General features: G+C 37.5%; 1 protein-coding gene across 4 annotated transcripts in view; it reads left to right on the forward strand.

The window, feature by feature from the left end:
- Positions 1 to 19,166, forward strand: part of LOC306860217 (retinoic acid receptor gamma-A) — a 78,581-nt gene that overhangs the window by 11,459 nt on the left and 47,956 nt on the right. Inside the window, exons 1-2 of one of the 4 annotated variants that reach the window (XM_079401796.1) lie at positions 2,028 to 2,151; positions 14,784 to 15,076. In XM_079401796.1, the coding sequence (XP_079257922.1) occupies positions 14,908 to 15,076 (169 nt within the window). In that variant the 5' untranslated portion in view covers positions 2,028 to 2,151; positions 14,784 to 14,907. Of the gene's footprint in view, positions 1 to 2,027; positions 2,152 to 2,344; positions 2,463 to 14,783; positions 15,077 to 19,166 lie in introns of those variants that run through there. The other 3 variants (XM_079401800.1, XM_079401797.1, XM_079401798.1) reach the window with 3 other exon arrangements.

The raw sequence follows: 19,166 nt of genomic DNA on the forward strand, positions 1-19,166 counted from the left end.
GAAACTCAGCAGACATAGTATGTAATATGGACCACAAAACCAGTCAGAAGTAGCTGGGGTATATTTGTAGCAATGGCCAAAAAATACATTGCATTTTTTGAATGGTTCTAATGATCCCTTTTCCACTATAAAGAACCTTTTGTTGTGAGGAAATTTTCCATGGATGTTGAAGGTTCTTCATGGAGCCATCAGTGCCAATAAAGACTACTAAGCGGGCAATGTAAGAATTCTGTATAAAATCAGAATAACAGGAAATAAGGAGAGTGAAGCAGGTGAAGGTGAAATATAGTGTGGAAGACTAAAAGACAAAGTCAGAAAGTGACAGACAGGGAGGTACACAGGTAGTGTGGGAGATAGCAGTCTGATCTATCTTCATTATCCTCCACTCTGCAGTCTCCCAACACAGAGATCATAAATCTCAACCTCCAGCACACTTCACTGACAATGAAACACAAACACTGCTAACCTCTGACCTCTCTCCTGCTACTGACACATACTCGCTCAGACACACACGGAGAATGACAACACATACTGTATTATTGTTTGAAACTCGGTAAACTAGATGCTCCAATGAAAATGTAAGAAAAAATATTTAAATATCCTCATATTCTTAATAATCACATTCTAAATGAGTAGTTATCTTCTTTTTACAGACAGTTAATATGTTTACAGAATGATATGTAGATAACGCTGTATAGGGTAGGTTTGTGTGGCAAAGCAAACCACTTCCTGTTGACTTGCGTAGCCTAGAGACCCAATGCCAGACCTGCTAAAGTGTCCTACTGCTACACTTTAGCTGAGCTCAGTTTGGTAAAAGGATTTATTTTAGCAAAGAAAAATCTGAATGCTGAAAATGTTTTTAAACATTATTTGACAGGAAGTTCCTATTTAGTGCAATGCAAACTAAATGGAACCTTAGTACACACCGAAGTTGTTTCAACTAGCCTTTCAAAACATCAGAATATGCTCATATGTAAATACATTGCATATATTTGTGTAACTAATAATTGAGTTTGCAATAAAAACAAGTGTTCCATTTGGTTTATTTGCACGAATTACCGTCAAACCCAAGGCTGAACCTGACATGCCACCTCCCTGAGCTTGAGATGGCACCGTCAAAAAAGAGCCAGTTAAGGTGTGTCTTCACAGTGAGGTTTCTGGGGGTTTTTGTTAACCAAAGCCAGTACAGAATGGCAGCTTTAGGAAGAACCCAGGCAAACGCCCAGAACCACAAACAAGCCAGCGCAGAACTGTTCCATACAAACACAAACTGCACACTGTACTGATATAAAACACATAAAGTGCAGCATATAGCCGGACACACCCTCGGCACCATGACGTTTGGATCTTCCCATATTTACAGTCTCCCATCATTAGAAAGATGCCATTTTCTTATGGACTTTTGTAGCAAATAAATCTACTAATGATGACAACCCTGAAATGATTCATCAGTGGATGCTATTGGTTTGTTTTATGCTTTTCAGTTTATTAATCCAGCATCATTTTACATGTTTTTCGGTTTCATATTTACTACTGTTCATGCAAGTTTGTAATTCACATTGCATGAATAGCATGAGGGTTTTCACACTTTCACGCTGTTTGAAGCACGTTATTGCATTTTTTCCCCCAACTGGAATAACATGCGCCAATGAATCGTTCACAGTAAGACCAGGAACACGTATCAGTAAGTAAGACCAATTTTGAATTCGTCTTGAAAAGAAACTGTATTTAGCATTTTAACTACGAGTTCCTCGTTGCCATTCTTTCATCATGTGCTACTCAGTGCATGCCACTTGTGAATTCACACAGAGTTCAAGGAGTGAGAAAAAGAAGGAGAAAGAGAGGCAGAGAATTAAATACAGAAATTTAAGCTTGCCTCTGTTTCTTCCCTCTAGGCATTTTGCGGCTTGTGAAAAATGTGCTGTATATTTGAAGGGTGGAGTCACGTGACCAGACTGGGTTAATGAGTCAGAGCGCATAATTATTTCTAAGAGAGACGAAAAGAAGAGAAGGAGGGAGGGAGGGAAAGAGAGTGAGAGAGGCAGAGACAAGGAAGAAGAGAGAAAGAAACGACCGTGTAGTGTGAAAGGGACTCTGATGAACGGAGGCGCGCTTCTCTTGTCTTCACCTCGCGGATTTTAGTCACAGTGGGTGAGTTTAACTTTCACAGAACCGACCAAACGATGTTTTTATTAGTTTACTCTCTTATGATACACATAGCCAGGGAGAAGCCAGGCTGATTTAAACTAAACTTGAGCAGAGACAACCGAGGAGCAACTTTCTTGTTCGTTCGTTTGTCTCGCGCGACTCGGCTCTCTTGAATTCGTGTAATTGTAGCGCGTGCGCTGTGCGTGTGTTTTGATTTATATTCGTGCGGCGTTGATGCTTGGCGTGCGAGTGTTTTCTGGGACCGCGATGTGTTTCATGAAATGACTGGTTACGTTTACGCATACCTTTACCTGGTGAGTTGTCCCTTGACATATGTAAAACATCCCTTTGACAGGTATTGTTTTCCTTTTAGCCTTAGGTGTTAATGCTCCCCGAGGCTTACAAGTTTGAAGTAACTTATGTGTATGTAAATATGAGATTAGTTTGTGCAAAACAAACTATTTTGTACAGCTTAAGGGAAAGGTGTTTTTAAACGCATTTAATGCAGTGTATTAAATTGTTCTATTAATAAAACTAAAATGTGGTAGCTGCTACAGTACCGGTAATTTATGTAATGTAACAAACCTGGATACGTTGAGATGCGTCAAGTTTTTGAAGGAATAGTTGAACATTTTAAGAATGCGTTCTCCATACAATGACAATGAATGGTGTTAAACCTCAAAATGGATGCAAAATCACTGTATCGTCCATACAACTCATGCACTATATTCTTTTGGAGCCATATGTTAGTGATAATGCAAGGGACCAATCAAAATGTCCATTTTTATCGACTCATAATTTTCACATCTGCCCTAGCTCTGCATAAGAGAAGTGGTCATGCGTAAACAAGTTAGATCTTTTTAATAAATTGGTTGATCCAATTCACAAAACTGAGCTGAATGATTTGTTCCGGTTCTTGGGTTGATTCTGTAGTACAGACACTGGAACGTTGTCAGTTAATTTGGGTTTGTTTGGCACATAAACCCATTTAATGGCTTCTGAAGACTTAGAATATAGCATATGAGATGTGTGGACTGTGAGTGTACTATCCCTTTTAGGTAACATCTACATACTGGCTTTGTGCAGTGCAGTTTTTTTGAACAAGTATTGCATTTGTTCTATTGTAAGAAGTAACAAAATGCATAAAAATGCACATATCGATGGCTTTTTGTGTTACTTTTTCTCTTGTATTACCTAGCTGAACTTCAGTACAGTGAAGCTCCATTGCATTGACTGTAGCACCTGTTCTTTTTGCTTTCTGATTCAGTGCTTTGGATCAGTTTGTGATCTGAAAGAAAATTGATTTCCAACATGTTTTGTGTTGAGATTTTCACGAGCTGAAAAGTTTTTTTGAAAGTTTATGCCAGCAGTGTTTAATAGTGTCAGAGCCAGTCGTGATTTATGATGTCTTCTTTTAACATGTGACAGAATGTTAACATCCAAACACACACATCTGGGGCAGAGGAGCCGTCTGAGCGCGTTACAACATTAAAAACAACAGACTTACTCCGCACATGCACAAACAAATGAATACATGGCTCATTTTTAATTTTTTTTTAAATGAGAAAGGAATGGGCCAGCCCTTTTCTGTCTTCAGCTGTTTATGTTACGCAGATCAGCAACATGAGTTTACATGAACTCAGACAAAAGAAGCAGTGACAAGGAAAAACAAGCTATTGTCAAACCAGATATTCATGTTCCACCAAAACCAAAACTCCCACTCTGACTCCAGCGGGACTGTGGAGTCTGATCTCAGCGGTACAGTGACTGTAATGGAATACGGGAGTGTCTTAATGTGTTTGGGTAAACTGCTGTCATTATATTCTTGAGTGTATTTTCCCTTTTGAGTGACAGGGAAATGTGTCTTTTCTTCACTGTATATCAACTTTAACCACAGTATTAGACTGACAGCATCACTTCCTGAATCTTTTATAGTTTATTCTTAGTAATGTTTTATGATACTGTAGGTACACTATTTCACAAATTTCACTTTTATTTCAGTGTTGCTTATGGAAGCCTGTTTCCGCCACACACAAATTATTATTTTTTTTCTTTTTATCTTACTATTTAAATTTTTTTCTCACAATTCTGAGATTGTTTCTTACAACTTGTGCTGTTTTCTCAAAATTTAGAGAAACTCAGAATTCAGAGAAACAAGTCATATTTGTGAGGTCTAAACTTAGAATTAAAAAAACTCATAATTCTGACTTGCTTTCGTACAATTCCAAGTTTACATCCCGCAATTCTGGGTATATATCTCATAATTCTGACTTTTTCCCTAAATTTTGAGTTTACATCTCACAATTCTGTTAAAAAAAAAAAAAAAAAAAGTAAATTGTGTCTTTTATCACAAACAATTATGTTTTTTTTTTTTTCTTTTTTCAATTTTGAGTTTAAATTTCACAATTCTGATAAAAAAAATTAAAAAGTCACAATTAATTTTTTTAATATATTTTTGTTCTGTGGCTTGAATCAAGCATCCATTGTTACTTGCCATTTCTTTGTAATTAATTGTGAGATTTACTAGCAATTTCTGTCCCCTTTGTTTTTGCATGCATTTTAAGTAGGTTTGACTCATTGCTTGGACTAGGCCTATGTGTATTACTGGACATAGAATATGTTTTCATGAAGACATGCATGCTTGGACCACCCTACTGTCTATTCAATTCAATTCAATTCAAGTTTATTTGTATAGCACTTTTTACAATACAAATTGTTGCAAAGCAGCTCTACAGGAAATTAAGTTTCCACAATATATTTATATATTGCAGAACCTTAATATATTTAACTTATGGGAAAATTTGGTAATTCTGCATGTTGTCTGAGCGTTGGCATCATCTTTTCTCAGGTGTTCGGTCATCTCAGATCATTTAAGGGTTGGATCCAGACTGAAGCTTCTGTAATTCCTAGTCACCACGGGATGTTAATCAGAAACAGAGAAACAAATAGAGACATAATTAGCGTAGCTGCTGTTCCATCTAAGCAAAAATGATTTGTTCAACCCAAGCTAAAGAATAATAATAATGTACATTTGATCAGATATAACTGCAGTACAAGATTATAAGATGCATTATGTGAATGCTTGGCTGAAGAGATGTGTCTTTAATCTAGATTTAAACAGAGAGAGTGTGTCTGAACCCCGAATGTTATCAGGAAGGCTATTCCAGAGTTTGGGAGCCAAATGTGAAAAAGCTCTACCTCCTTTAGTGGACTTTGCTATCCAAGGTACTACCAAAAGTCCAGAGTTTTGCAACCTTAGGGAGCGGGTTGGATTGTAGCGTGGTAGAAGACAAGTTAGGTACACATGAGCTAAACCATTTAGGGCCTTATAGGCAAGTAATAATATTTTGTAAATGATACGGAACTCAATAGGTAGCCAGTGCAGAGAGTGTAAAATTGGGGTAATATGATCATATTTTCTTGACCTGGTAAGAACTCTAGCCGCTGCATTTTGGACTATCTGTAGCTTGTTTATTGAAAACAACTGTCTATCTGTCTAGATCCCAATTTTTCCTTCAGTCTTCAGCTCATCTGGCTGCTCTTTGGCTTGTAATCATAAATCCAGAAGTTTATCCATGACTCTCTCAGGAATTTTTGGGGGCAATAGAATGTAAGTGGCAGGGAGGGGCTGAACAGGTGGTTTATGGGGGATCAGAGAAGGTGGGAGGGACTTTGTTCTGTACTCTGTAATTATGAAGGAAACCATCAGCTCACTGCTTCCCCTGTATATTTTTGCAGGTGTGCAGGGATGTATCCCTTTGACTGCGTGTGTATATAAGATTTTATATGTCAGCCTGTGTGTCTGTGAAAGGGAGAGAGTGTCCGACATCTGCTTATAAAAGTTCCTGTTTGTGTCAGGGCTTTTATTAATGTCTGTGTTAGTGTGTGTGTTTATACTCATGAGTGCGAATGCTCCCCGTGCCAGTGCTACTGTAATGAGCGCCATCTATTACCTTCTATTGCTCTGATTAAATAAACTGTGTTCATCTGAAATGGCTAGTTTAGCTCAGCGGCCATGTCATTTGTTTTTATAAATCTGATTTCTTGTCTGATTACACTATGTAATAAACCACAACTACAATCTAGCAACAATCATGTTAATGCTCTGATCCTTAACCAATTATTTAACCTCATTTCCCACAGAGGAATACTGCAATAAATAAGCTCACTGGTCATGTTAATTTTTTCTCCGTTCAGACGTTTTATGGGTCTATAAACAAGTTTCTCTTTTTTGTTGTTTATTCCGTTCTTGCAATGTGCCTGCACTCAACCTTGTCCATTTTTTCACATTGCGGAACAGAACAGTCCCAACTGTCTTTCATCCACTCCGTTTATCCCATCACTCTTTCCATTGCTCCCTCTCGTTCTTCCATGTGTCATAAACCCATCCAAACCTCGGAAGTTTGGTTATTTGTTTATTTATAGAAAAGAGAATTTAGAATCCTAAATAGAGTATGAATCAAGAATCCAAGAACAAGTGTGATACCCGTGTAAATAATATAGTAAAAAGTAAGTGACTGTTAATGATTTAAAAAGCTTTTTGAAAACATTTATTTAATGTTTATCATTAAAATATATATTAAAATATATAAACCTCTTTAACTTGCTTTTGTAAAAGTTTTGTAAAAAGCTTTTTTAACTATTGACTTGTCTTGATGTTTTTATTTATTAATATTAATATTTATTAATATAATATTTTGAATTATATAATTATTTATTTTTAAAAAAATTAAATATTTTTTTTTATATACATTTATTTATTTAATCTGTCTGTCTGTCTGTCTATCTAGCTACAATTCTTAAAAAATATGTGTGTGTGTGTGTGTATAGATAAATATATAGATAGATAGATAGATAGATATATATATATAAATAAAAAGTTTTTTTGTGAATGACAGGGTGCTTGAGCCTTACAGCTGGGTCTGTGAGATTATATAATACACTCTTTTAAATTATGACTTGAGGGGCAAGTTATACCCAATTGCTGTGATGGATATTATGGCATTGTCAGTGTTGTACAGTGATTGGGTGTGAAGAATGTTTGTTGGGTGCCAGGAAAGGGTTCAGTGTCAGACTGGTTTTAATTGATGGGATATGTGACTCCGAAGCAGAAGATCATCTATCACTCTTAATGTTGTGCTACCATTTGCCCTGTCAGAAGGCAGAGGAATTCGAACGTGTCAGTTTTATCTCCCACAATAAAAAGGTTTATGAAGGGCTTTCTCAGAAACGGCTGCCTGATGACAATAATATGCTTTGTTTAATTTTGCAGCGGACCAATTCGGCGAGGCTATATTTTATTATTGTTTATTAATGCCGCTTGACAGCACTGTAACCACTGTCCCCTGCTGTGACGCTGGGATAGGGGATGTAGTAGGGGAAAAAATAAAACAACAAATGAATCATTAAAAAGTTATCTTTCTGCATTAATGTGTGTTTGTATGTGCGTGTTAATGATGTGTGGCCTTTGAACCTTCAGCACTCAGTTCTGACCCTCCTTATGACCATGTGACCTCCACAGCGCCTGGAGGTTCCTCAGCTGCAGACTTTCCACACAATGCGTCTCGTCTCCAAACATCTTTCTTCAATTGATTCCACACAGATTTCATTCAAGGTTACAGCACACAGTGCTGTGTCTTATTGCAATGTCTCCTGTGCATAACAAGTAGACATCCAGTTTTATCCATCAAAGTTTTCTGTAAACATCCCTCAGACACATATGCTTATGTTTTATGCACTTATTTTTCAGCAGAAAATATGCAAACTACAAGCAGATCTCTTTTTTTATGGTCCGATGTGGTTAGTGTTTTCTGGTTTATTTTTTTGCATGGTCAAACTATAGTGTGCCTGGGAAATGTAAGGCGTTTTGGGAAGCATTTAACACTTTTACTGTGCATTCAATTTAGGAATTTGGGAATCAATAAACAGACACTTTTAAAAATAAAGGTTCTTTATTGGGAATGATTAAAAAGCTTTAACGTCCATGGAACCTTTCTAATGCACAAAAGGTTCTTTAGATTATTATAATGTTCTTTGCGTTAAGAAAAATATGGTTCTTTTAAGAACTGTTTGCTGAAACCTCCAGTTTGTTTTTTCTGGTTGCATATTTAACTATTGTAGTGTGCCTTAGAAATGCGAGGCGTTTTTGTGAAGCATTTAGAACTTCTACACTGCATTCAGTTTAGCAGATTCTCTGGGAATTGAACCCATGACCTTGGTGTTGTTGGCATTATGTACTACCACAGTCTTAAAAATAAAAAGTATTGGCTTTGCTGGTTCCATGCAGAACATTCAACATCCATGGAACCTTTTAATTCCACAAAAGGTTCTTTCGATTTTTAAATGTTCTTTACACTACAGTTTCTTTGCGGAACCATTAAAGGTTCTTTTCTGGCATTTCTGCGAAATTCCTCTTTTGGAACCTTAATTTTGAGCTACGTATTGTCTGGGTTTCAATACAATGGGTCTGATTAAATGAAAGTGTCTTTCTCTCCTTTTCCTTTGTCTTTTTAATTGCTTTTTAGGAATGGAACAGTTTGTATTTACTCTTTAAGTGAGCTTGATACCTCTCGTAGAAGTTTCCAGAGCCCTGGTCCGCAAGGCGTTTGATCTGAGTCCATACGCCCCGGTCCTGTGGCCTCCACTATATGGTGCCTCTGCCTTTCTGGGGGTGTTTAAGAGCATACGGTCAGATGTGTCAATCCGTTTTAGCGCTGATCAACAGCAGGATGGCTAATGTGGAAAGTTAAAGTAGCTTTTAAAGTAGAGCGCTGTGAGCTTAGAACGAAGGAGTGGAAATATTCAGAGTGTAGACACGAAATGAACCCAAACCACTGTACCATCCCAAATCTGTCACAGCTTTGGAGGAAGAATGGATTGCCAGGCAGAGGGAGGAAAAAAAATAACTCCCCATCGGCTCCGATGGTTAATGCCTTCTATGACGCCTTGTTTTTTTTGTTTGTTTTTTTTTAATACTGCGTACCAGTTAGGAATGATTTTTGTGATGGCTCAAAAGTTACACAACAGGTTAAACTTTATAATAATATATGCTGATTTGGTGCTCAAGAAATATTTCTTATTAATACCAATGTTGAAAACAGGTGTGCTGCTTAATATTTTTGTGGAGCTGCAAATCAGCATATTAGAATGATTTCTGAAGGATCATGTGACACTGAAGACTGGAGTAATGATGCTGAAAATGTAGCTTTGCATCCCAGGAATAAATTACATTTGAACATATATTGAACTAGAAAATAGTTATTTTAAATTGTAATAATATTTCTATTTTTACTGTGTTTTTGATCACATAAATGCAGCTTTGGTGAGCATTAGAGACTTCTTTAAAAAAAATAAAAAATCATATTATTCCAAACTTCTGACCATTAGTGTAGGTTTCAAATTGTTGTTTTCCAAGTAAGAACGCGATACCTTCGGCGGCAGGGACACTTTATCCGCGAGAGGCAATTCTCTCCTGAGTTGAAATGGATACTAAACACAACATGCTTACCCTTTTCACGGTGGCAAACTGCAGTACTTTAGAGAAGAGTAGATGTCACCCACCCGGCTCGGCCCAGCCCCGAGGACCCATGAATCACATAGAGCTGATTCTGTCAGAGATACACAGCGCATCACCCAACCATGCCAGGAGCATTTTCTCTCTCTCTCTGTCTTGCACAAGCTTTCTTTCTTTCTCTGTGGCTAATAGGCCTCAGCATGCTCTGCTAATGATGTGTTTGTTCTGTGAGGAGCAATGTAGAAACGGTGGTGAAATCAGGCTTTTGGAAAGTCCCAGCCTGTTCTTATAATCCCTACAAAAGTCGGGTCTGCGGTGGGTGCCCGCTGTTGCCCCCCTCTCGGCCCAGAGCGGGCTAGAGGAGTTTGAATGAGCGTGTGTGTAAGGGTCAGCCAGAGAATAGCAGTAATGAGAGAGCATGTGTGTATGTACTTATACATGTGTGTGTATGTGCGCCCCGGGGGCCCGTGCCAGAGAGAGCGAGGGCGAGGGCCCTAGAATGAGCTCACTTTCTGCACAGCCCGCCTGCCATAAAAGCAGAACATACTCTATAAAACTCTTTGCCGATGTGATGCAGGCGCCAAGTGTTTTATTAATTCATTATTGTGTTTGGGAAAATTCTAGGAACACACAGATCCCTTTTCAATCGGTTCCCCTCTTTTCAAATGGCTGCATGAGATTTTCCCCGGCTCCCTTTTTTTCCTCCTCCTTTTCCACTATTTTTCTGCTTTCTTTTTCTCTCCCTTTAAAAGCTTTTTTGGGTGTGATTTTGATGTTTTTCTCCGCTGTCTCTCTCTCTACCGCAGTTCGTCTTGTTTCTTTTCTTCTGCCTTTTATTTTATTCCCAACGTTCTCCTTATTTTGTTTCTTGATGTTCTTACTACTGGTAAGAGTCAAAAGTTCAGAAGACTTAGAGTTAATGCAAGCCCTAAAATATTATAGTGAGAGCCAGAGAGAAATTGTATTTCCAGCAGACCACTTGTTTAGACCAATTTTATTGTATGCTGTATTTAGTCCAGTTTCTAATTTTTCATCCTGTGATCAGTATCAGTTTTATTAATTCAAATTAAAAGTAAATAAAATATTTAAACAAACAAATAAATACATTTGAAAAATACGTTACATTTAAAAAAAATAATACAATACGTACATTAAAAACATAAGTAAATATTTAAATGTATATTCATTAATTTAAATAATATCTTAATTTGAGAAAATATACAATACTTGTCTTATCTTGAAATAAATAATATGTAATTAAATAAATAATTACTGTAAAATACATTTAAAAATGAATAAATTTAAAAATGAAATAAAAACATTTAAAAATGCATAAAAATAAGTAAATACATTTAAAAATGAATACATTACATATAAATATATATTTTTAAACGACTTAAAAAAAATAAACAATCTTACCTTAATCTGAGACTAAATCTGAGAAAATGTACAATATTTAAAAGATTTATCTTATCTAATTTTATCTTATCTTATATCTTAATTGACTCTTTAATGATATCTGATTATATTTCATGTGACAGTAGAAACTAAGCATTTCAATTTAAATGGAAGTCTGGTAATATTCCCGGTGGATCAATAAAAAATATTTCCCAACCTTGAGTGATATGTGTGGAAAACATAATTATGCTATCATTTTAGTTCACAGTAACGCTTTCAGTTCAGCAAATAGCACATTTGGCCTGAGAGCGAGCAGCTACACTCTGCTTCAATTGCAAAGAATTTATCCTATGCTGCCTCAGTCTCCAGAGTAAACACGTTGACTTCGGCAATGTGTGGTTTTGAATGGTGAGCTTTAAATGATATCTGTTACATATGGAACAGTTCTGAGGGGTCACGAACAGCGGGAGGGGGTTTGGGGAAGGGGGGGGGGGGGCGATCTGGGCAGGGATGGGTTTGAGGGCACACAGCTGCAGATGAAAACCAGACCTGGAGAAAAAGAGAGAGGGAAGGAGGAGTGGGAGAGATGGCAAGGCCTTGTTGTGGCTGGCTATGGGCGTGTGCCTATCTGCAGAGCTCCTTCCTTAAACGTGGCCACCCTAGCTTCGATGCACATGTGGAAGAGTTTACTGTAATGGAACTCTAAATTAGTGGTGGTTTGAAGCTGCCTGCAGCAGTAGGCTGTAATTAACTGGCTCTGCTGAAAGAAACAGAACCAGAAAGGCTGGAGGGAGTGTGTGTTTGTGTGTGTGTGTGTGAGTGTGTGTGTGTGTGTGTGTGTGTGTGTGTGTGTGTGTGTGTGTGTGTGTATGTGTTTGTCGGGCAGATGTGTATACTGGAGCCAGAAAGAAAATGGCACACCGAGGGAGAAAATATTTGTTTTAGCATGTATTAATGAATGTTTATGCAATACATTCTTACAAAAGATTCTGTTCTACATTGTTTCTTCAGATACTATTATTTACCAGGGGTTGTAATTATTATTTTTTTTGTTATATGAAGGTAACTGTTACCTTACATTGTTAGTCAGTAACTGTTAAATCATACTTGCATCATTTATTTTTTCTGCTTTTCGAATACTTTTTATGTAAATAATCCATATAAAAAAATCATAAAAGTAGAAGTATAAATAATTTAATTATTTTTGTGTGAAAGTAATTTTTATCAATTAAAAACATATGATTGTCCCTCAAATGTTGCATCATTTGCACAATTTGTACAAATTAATTAAAAAAATTGTGCACTTCGTTGCAGTGTCAGTGAAGAGCTTGATATGAAACATGGGACATGATGTGTGAAGGAATCAATGTTAAATTAATGAAGAAATATTGTAGTTTTGGCATCATTTTGCATATTTTTTTTAAACAATTCTATAAATAAAACAATGCATTTCTAAACTAGTGCATGACAGTGAGGAGCTTAAGATGAAATATGAGACGTGATGTGTGAAGAAAACACTAAAATCAATCAATAAATATTACAGAAGCCAAATTGCCAAATTATGACAGTGCGAAAATATTATTCAATTGTGTGTATTTATTGGATAAATAAAATAGTAACTTCAAATTTTGCCTTAGTAAGAACAAACTGAGTCAGCCTTTTTATTTTATTTCAATATGTTAAAAATATTACTTCCATCACAGAATGCTGTTAAACATAATCTGTAACTTGAAATGTGAAGTGATATCATGAAAAAATGTCCAAGAAAACTTTTACTTAGTCCTGTGATGCCTGCATATCCACTGTTGGACATTGTTAGTCAAATTAAACTAAAAATAGTTTAAAATGTATTTTAAGAGAGTAAAAGCGCCCAAGACAAACCCTTGAGGTATGTGTGTGTGTAGCACTTGGAAAGAGGTTTCTTAGTGTTTCATTGTGTGGATTACAGTAGAGCTGTGTGCATCTGTTATGGAAAGGGAGCTCAGTATTTCTCTCAAAGACTTATGTGTTCAGGTGCAAGTGTTTGTATGCAACAGTGAGAAAGAGACCGTATGAATGTGTGTTTTGGAAATCCCAGGCTTCTTTCCCAGCCAGAGTGCCGCCCCCGTAGTGCCCCCCAGTGCCCAGACTCCGTCACTGAAACTGTCTCCTTTTTTTTCTTTCTTTCTCTCGGCTCGGTCTATGTTTAAGCCTAATTCATGAGCACGATTTTTCCCTTGTTTTTTGCCCTGATTCACAAACCACAGCACTTCCAAAAAGCGCTGAATTCTTTGGCTCAGCTCATTTTTCAAAAACCACATTTAAACAACAAGCCGCCAGCACCACCCACTCATAAAAATCACTCAAGGGAGAAGGAACAAAAAAATGGAAGGGGACAACGCAGCATTCACTAGTGCAGTGATGAAGATAGGTTTTTTCTGATTGAAAAGTGTGCATAAGAGAAACAGAGCGAGAGGCCAAAAAATCGGTCTTTTTTTCCAGTACAAATATCTAAACACCCTTAAAACAAGATAAAGGATTTTGAGAAGCAAAACTGCTTCATAAATCAGAATTTAGCGAGGTTTCTGGTTTCATTTTTGACAAACACCTTTGTGTTAGTGAGGGAAATCGAATGGAAGCAAAGCAATTTGGACAAACAAGCTGTCACCTCTTCCTTTTCACTCCTTCTCTTCCAGTTCCTGATCTTCTCTACTGGAGCCCATGTTGGGGCCTCGGGTCTGTGAGAGGCCAACTGTAGTCGTGCAGGGCTGAGAGACTGGCAGCAGAAACAGAGAAGCTCTTTCTTGTGGAGTTTGGGTGATTTAAATCATATGGAATAGCCTGGAAACACCACAAACGTCTGGACACCTTTCAAAACGGAGCAGACAAGAGCGCTCTATTTCTCCCTCCCTCTGTTTCTCTTCTCCTGCCTCAACCTAACTTTTTCCTAACCGCTTTATTATTTTCCTCCCTCTCCTTAGTTTCATTTTTTGCTCTCTTTCTTTTCCTCCCTCCGTTTTTACATATCACCCCATCGTTTTCCCTCAGACTCCACCCTCCTCTCCGCTGCTGGGTTGTTGTTAAACTGATGTGAGAAACTCACAGATTGCTGTTTGTGAGACTTTAGGGGTTCTTAAAAGATTAGTTCATCCGGAAATTAGCATTCTGTTATCATTTATTCATGTTCATGTCGTTTCACACCTTCCTTTTTATTTTGAATAATGTAATAGTCACATTTGTTCCTGCAATTTGAATGATTGGGACTGGAGCAAAAGTATGATTTGTGCATTATATTTCAAATCTTCTGAAGCCGTATGATAGAGGAACAGACAGGAACAGACAGATCATTTGTGTGCCTTTGTGTGAGGAACAGACAGATCATTTATTCCTTAAAAGCCTTGATATCTGCTTCATATCCTTGATTAATTAATGAGGGAACTATGTGAACAAATGAATCAATGAATCGGCTGACCTGATTCACAAAATCAGTTTGAACGATTCATTCTTGAATTGGTCCGGTCCATTTAATCCAGATTAGTGATCCAGTCGCGAGTAGTTTTTTTTTCATATTCACTTGAGTGGAAGATTATGAGTGAATAACAAAGAATGAAAGTAATTCGGCTTTGGAATAGCTTGAGAGTGAGTAAATTGTGTGGTTTCCTCAGGAGCTTGGACTCACTGAACTGTTTTACTACTGTTTAGAATTCTTTGTACAAATACTTATCATATGTGTTTCCTCCTGAAGGTACGTCCTGTCGTACGAGTGAAAGCCGAGCCGTGACGCAGATTTGAGAAGTTTGCCAACATTGTCACACAGGCCGTTGAAGCGCACGACAGACCCAACCAGCCTTTGGCAATCAACCATCGCCATGGCAACCAATAGGGAACGGCAGGTGGGTCACATGACCGGCTTCCCACCTGCTGTCTACCCCTTTGCCTTCAATTCCATGCGGAGCCACTCCCCCTTCGACCTGCTGACCAATAGTAGCCTGTTTGGACGGTTTGGGGCGGACCTTCCCAAAGAGATGGCAGCGTTGTGTGAGTATTGAACCTGTTCGATTAGCATTCGATTCTTACAAAAGATCTTGTTTTGGGTTGTTTCTTCAGCCACTTTCAGGGTTTTTTATGTCTTGATTTTTTTGTTGTTTTTGTTTTATGAAGATATTGGAAGGTTGAGTTTTTATGCATTTTACCCTAACTTTAAAAATCTATCATAAAGATGTGAATTTTTACATAGTATAGTGTTTATCTTATATTTTTAAATAATATATGTAAAACAGAATGCAATTTGCATTGACAAACTTTTAAAATAGTGTGCTAAAATACCTGTAATCAGATTTATGGCTAATATTGCATCTAGTTCAATCAGACTATAATTGTGGGATATGTGCAGTATGCATTGTTGGATGCTGCACATTTTGGTAAAGGTAGTAGGCCATGTAAAGTATACATAGTATGAGTAGTATGATATTTAAGAATCTTGCTTGTGTTGCTGTGAATTTGTTGGAAGAGAGAGACAACTCTGACTCTTTTACTGTAATGTTCTTGAGTCTTTCAAGCGTTTGCTAGCTAGTCTTGTTCCCTGGAAAAAATGCATTTCTTAGGTGTTTAACCTCAGAGAGCGAGAAAAATGTCCAGCATTTTAGCTTTAGTGTCACAGGGGGCGCTGTTTTACATCCAACAGCAGAAGGAAAGTGTATGTGAAACAGGACAGAGAAACAACAGATGGCTGAGAGAGAGGAAAAGAGCCATTTAACAGACATTTTATTCTGCAGAAATACTTTTTGCCGGTTTAATATATCAAGTTTTTAGATTTTATAGCATTCCAGAAAAATAGCGGGTTTCACGAACCAGCTGTCACAGTTTTTCATCAAGAGAGATTCTCTTTTTTTTTTTTTTTGCTGAGGTGTCTAGTGTATTCACTGGCCCTTTAGATTCAGAATGTGTTGCAAGAATGCGAGCCGTCTGTGGATTTTTCTTGTTTAGACAGTGCTTAGGGGAAAACACAAGCCACAGACATCTGAAATCTCATCTCAAGTCCTGAGGGAAGAATCTGTGATGGGTTTGGATGGCAACAACAAAGCAGAAGACTATGCGTTCCCCCTCCTCAAAACACACACACACACACACGCACAGATATACTCTATTCGCCGTCTCCTGCTGTGCCGCTTTTACTCCTCTGCAAGTCTGAACAACACTCCAGCCTTTTAGATGTCAATCAGTACCCACCCCCCTACAGCTGCCCACCTAATCCAATAGGTATTTACAGAGAGAGGCAGAAAGAGAGAGTGAGGGAGGGGTGATGGAAGCACCTGGGGATGACGTTGTGGTGCGGTGGAATCCAAGAACACACCCTGCTGTGAAAACACACTGACGGATACACAATAAACAAGTCTCCTCTGTCTCCTGGTCCTGAAAATAAGAAACATATTTTGCCTTGCATATGCAAATGGCCTGAATATGAAATTGCCTTTGTGGAAAACATGAATGTTTGAAAATCTGGGAAATGATCGGAGGAGCTTGACGAGGCAGATGTTGATTAGCATTGTCAGCTGTGGTTCTAGCTTTAACATCATTTTGAAGTCGGCGTGAAATTATAATTCATCTTATTTACATTTTTGTTTTGCTTCCAGTTTTTTTCCTCGTCGTTTTTAGTCAAAATTATAAAGCATGCTCTTCCTCTGAAACCGTTTTCCTTTCCGCACGACATAATGGAGACTGTAAACAAATCACCAAATGGCTATTTAGACATTGTTTTAGCAAATTCATGTTCAGTCTGGCACTATTATGATTTACAATACTGTTCCATGGTTTGGGGTCAGAAAGATTTATTTTCCCCAAATATTTTGAAAAATGTATTCAACAAGGATTTATCAAATTAATCAAAAGCGACATTAAAGACATTTATATGTCTTTTATTAATCCTGAAAGAAATGTAGTATGGTTTTCACAAAAACATTAAGCAGCACCGTTTTCAATATATAATAATTATTATACAGCATATTAGAATGATTTCTGAAGGATCATGTGGCACTGAAGACATGGAGTAATGATGCTGAAAATGTTGCTTTGCATCACAGGAATAAATTACATTTTGAAATATATTCAAATAGAAAACCGTTATTTTAAATGGTAATACTATTTCACAATATTACTGTTTTTACTGTATTTGTGTTTAAATAAATGCAGCCTTGGTGAGAATAAGATTCCAGATTTTTGAATGGCATTGTATAACATCCGCTTTTCATGGTGCACTCAAGTCCCAACCTTAAAAAAAAAAGAAAAATCCTGTTTCACATTGAAATCGGTAAAATGAATTGCAAATGGTAATTGATGTTGACTTTTAAAAGTCAAATTTTAGCAAATTTTTTAAACTGGAAACAATTTCTGCCTCGCTCTGGCTGTATGCATATCCAAAAGCACATCGGTCCCTAAGCAATGTCAGGAATTGGGTGAGAGTCGAGACCACAGAGGCCCTAATTTGCTTTTGGGGACGCCGTTTGACATTCTTTTTAGACAGGCATGTCACAAGTTGTTTTACTGAGCCATTCTCATCCCTGGCTCTGAGACGAGGGGAAACAAAGGCAGACGAGCAACCGGCCCGGTGCTGTTTTTGCGAAAGTTGGTTTAACAGGCCTCTTCATTGTTGTCAGAGCTGTCTGTCGGCTAGACCGCGAAAATTCCCAGCTCATAAAGGCACAACATACCGAAGGCCCTGTCTTTAAGTTTGTCTGCGTTGTTAGTCCTGCATTCTTCCCTTGACTGGTGTGAATAATTTCTCAGAGAATTCTCATGCTTTGGCCTACTTCGGATAGGTGTGTTCAAGCAGATATGCTGACAGGTTCAATCACCTTCCAGAGATGTGCAGTTGGTTCAGAGCTCTTAAAAATGTTGATTTCACACTGCATTGTTTACAGTAACACAGTGATAAAGTGAGTGATGCATGTACATTTAGATTTATGCATTTGACAGATGCTTTAATACAAAGTGACTTGAATTGCTTTCAAGGTATAGGTTTTATCAAACTCGTTTTATTGAACTCCTGATCTTAGCATTGTTATTGTCGTGCTCTACTGTTTACTGTTTACTGTTTTTCTGATCGTACTGCCGTACGATCAGAAAAAGTGTGTTGGTTTGCCTGTTCTAGTGATCGGAGATTGGATTCCAGGTCAGAGATTTTCCTACGGAGAATTTTCTGGTGAAAGGTAGTAAATGATATTGAAAAATTCCTTATGAAGCCCTTTGTCGCCTCCCACAATATCTGCGGGTCATCTACCAAGCCTTTATTGATGTCAATAAATTCATGTAGTTTACTTCTGAATTGATCACAAAAAAAACTCATATTTTAATAAACTAGAATTAAAGCGCCATCTGGGGGCTTGCGAAGGTCGCTGGATAATTGAAAGCTTCAAAAAATTATGGTCTGAAAGAGAGAGGAAAGATGTCGACTTCAAGTAGCATTGAGGTCAAGAAAGAGGAAGCAAAAATGTAGTCAATCCGTGAATATGATTTGAGTCTAGCTGAGAAAAATATGTGATTTTTTTTGGGGAGGGGTTGAATAATCGCCATGCATCTACTAATGGAAAAGAGGTTATGCATTGATTAAGCTGCTAAGTAGAAACAGTCTGGGAGTAAGAAAAATTGTCACCAGATCTATCTAGTTCATTGGACATTACAGCGTTCATATCTGTACCCATTACTATCTCAAAGTCTGTTAGATCAGGTAGATAATGGTCTTAGCTTTAGTTCTTTTTTTTAGTTTTAGTTAACTATAATATTCCTGTATTGCATTGCAGAATATACAGTTTTTTTCCTTTTCAGTCTTTGTCATGTTAATAATTATGCGTATTGCTGGGTCTGTGCAGTTGTTCAGGGTCAGGGTCAGGTATCCGGTTGGTGTCAGGTGAAACCAGTCTACTTACAAAGGGCTTCCTTTAGACTGATTAGTTTACTAGTCATTCAGAAACACACTGACTTGTTGGTTTAAAAAAATAGCTGGTGTTTTTTTCATCCCTACACAGTAGGCTACACCACTAAGCATTCCAGGTCCAGCATAGAAATTCATGTTACCTCCTGCTGTTTTTTTTTTTTTTTGGTATGCTGGGTTTTTTTTAAGCTTGTAACACAG

The sequence above is a fragment of the Barbus barbus genome (assembly GCF_936440315.1).
Source record: "Barbus barbus genome assembly, chromosome: 41".
In the NCBI taxonomy this organism is placed as follows: Eukaryota; Metazoa; Chordata; class Actinopteri; order Cypriniformes; family Cyprinidae; genus Barbus; species Barbus barbus.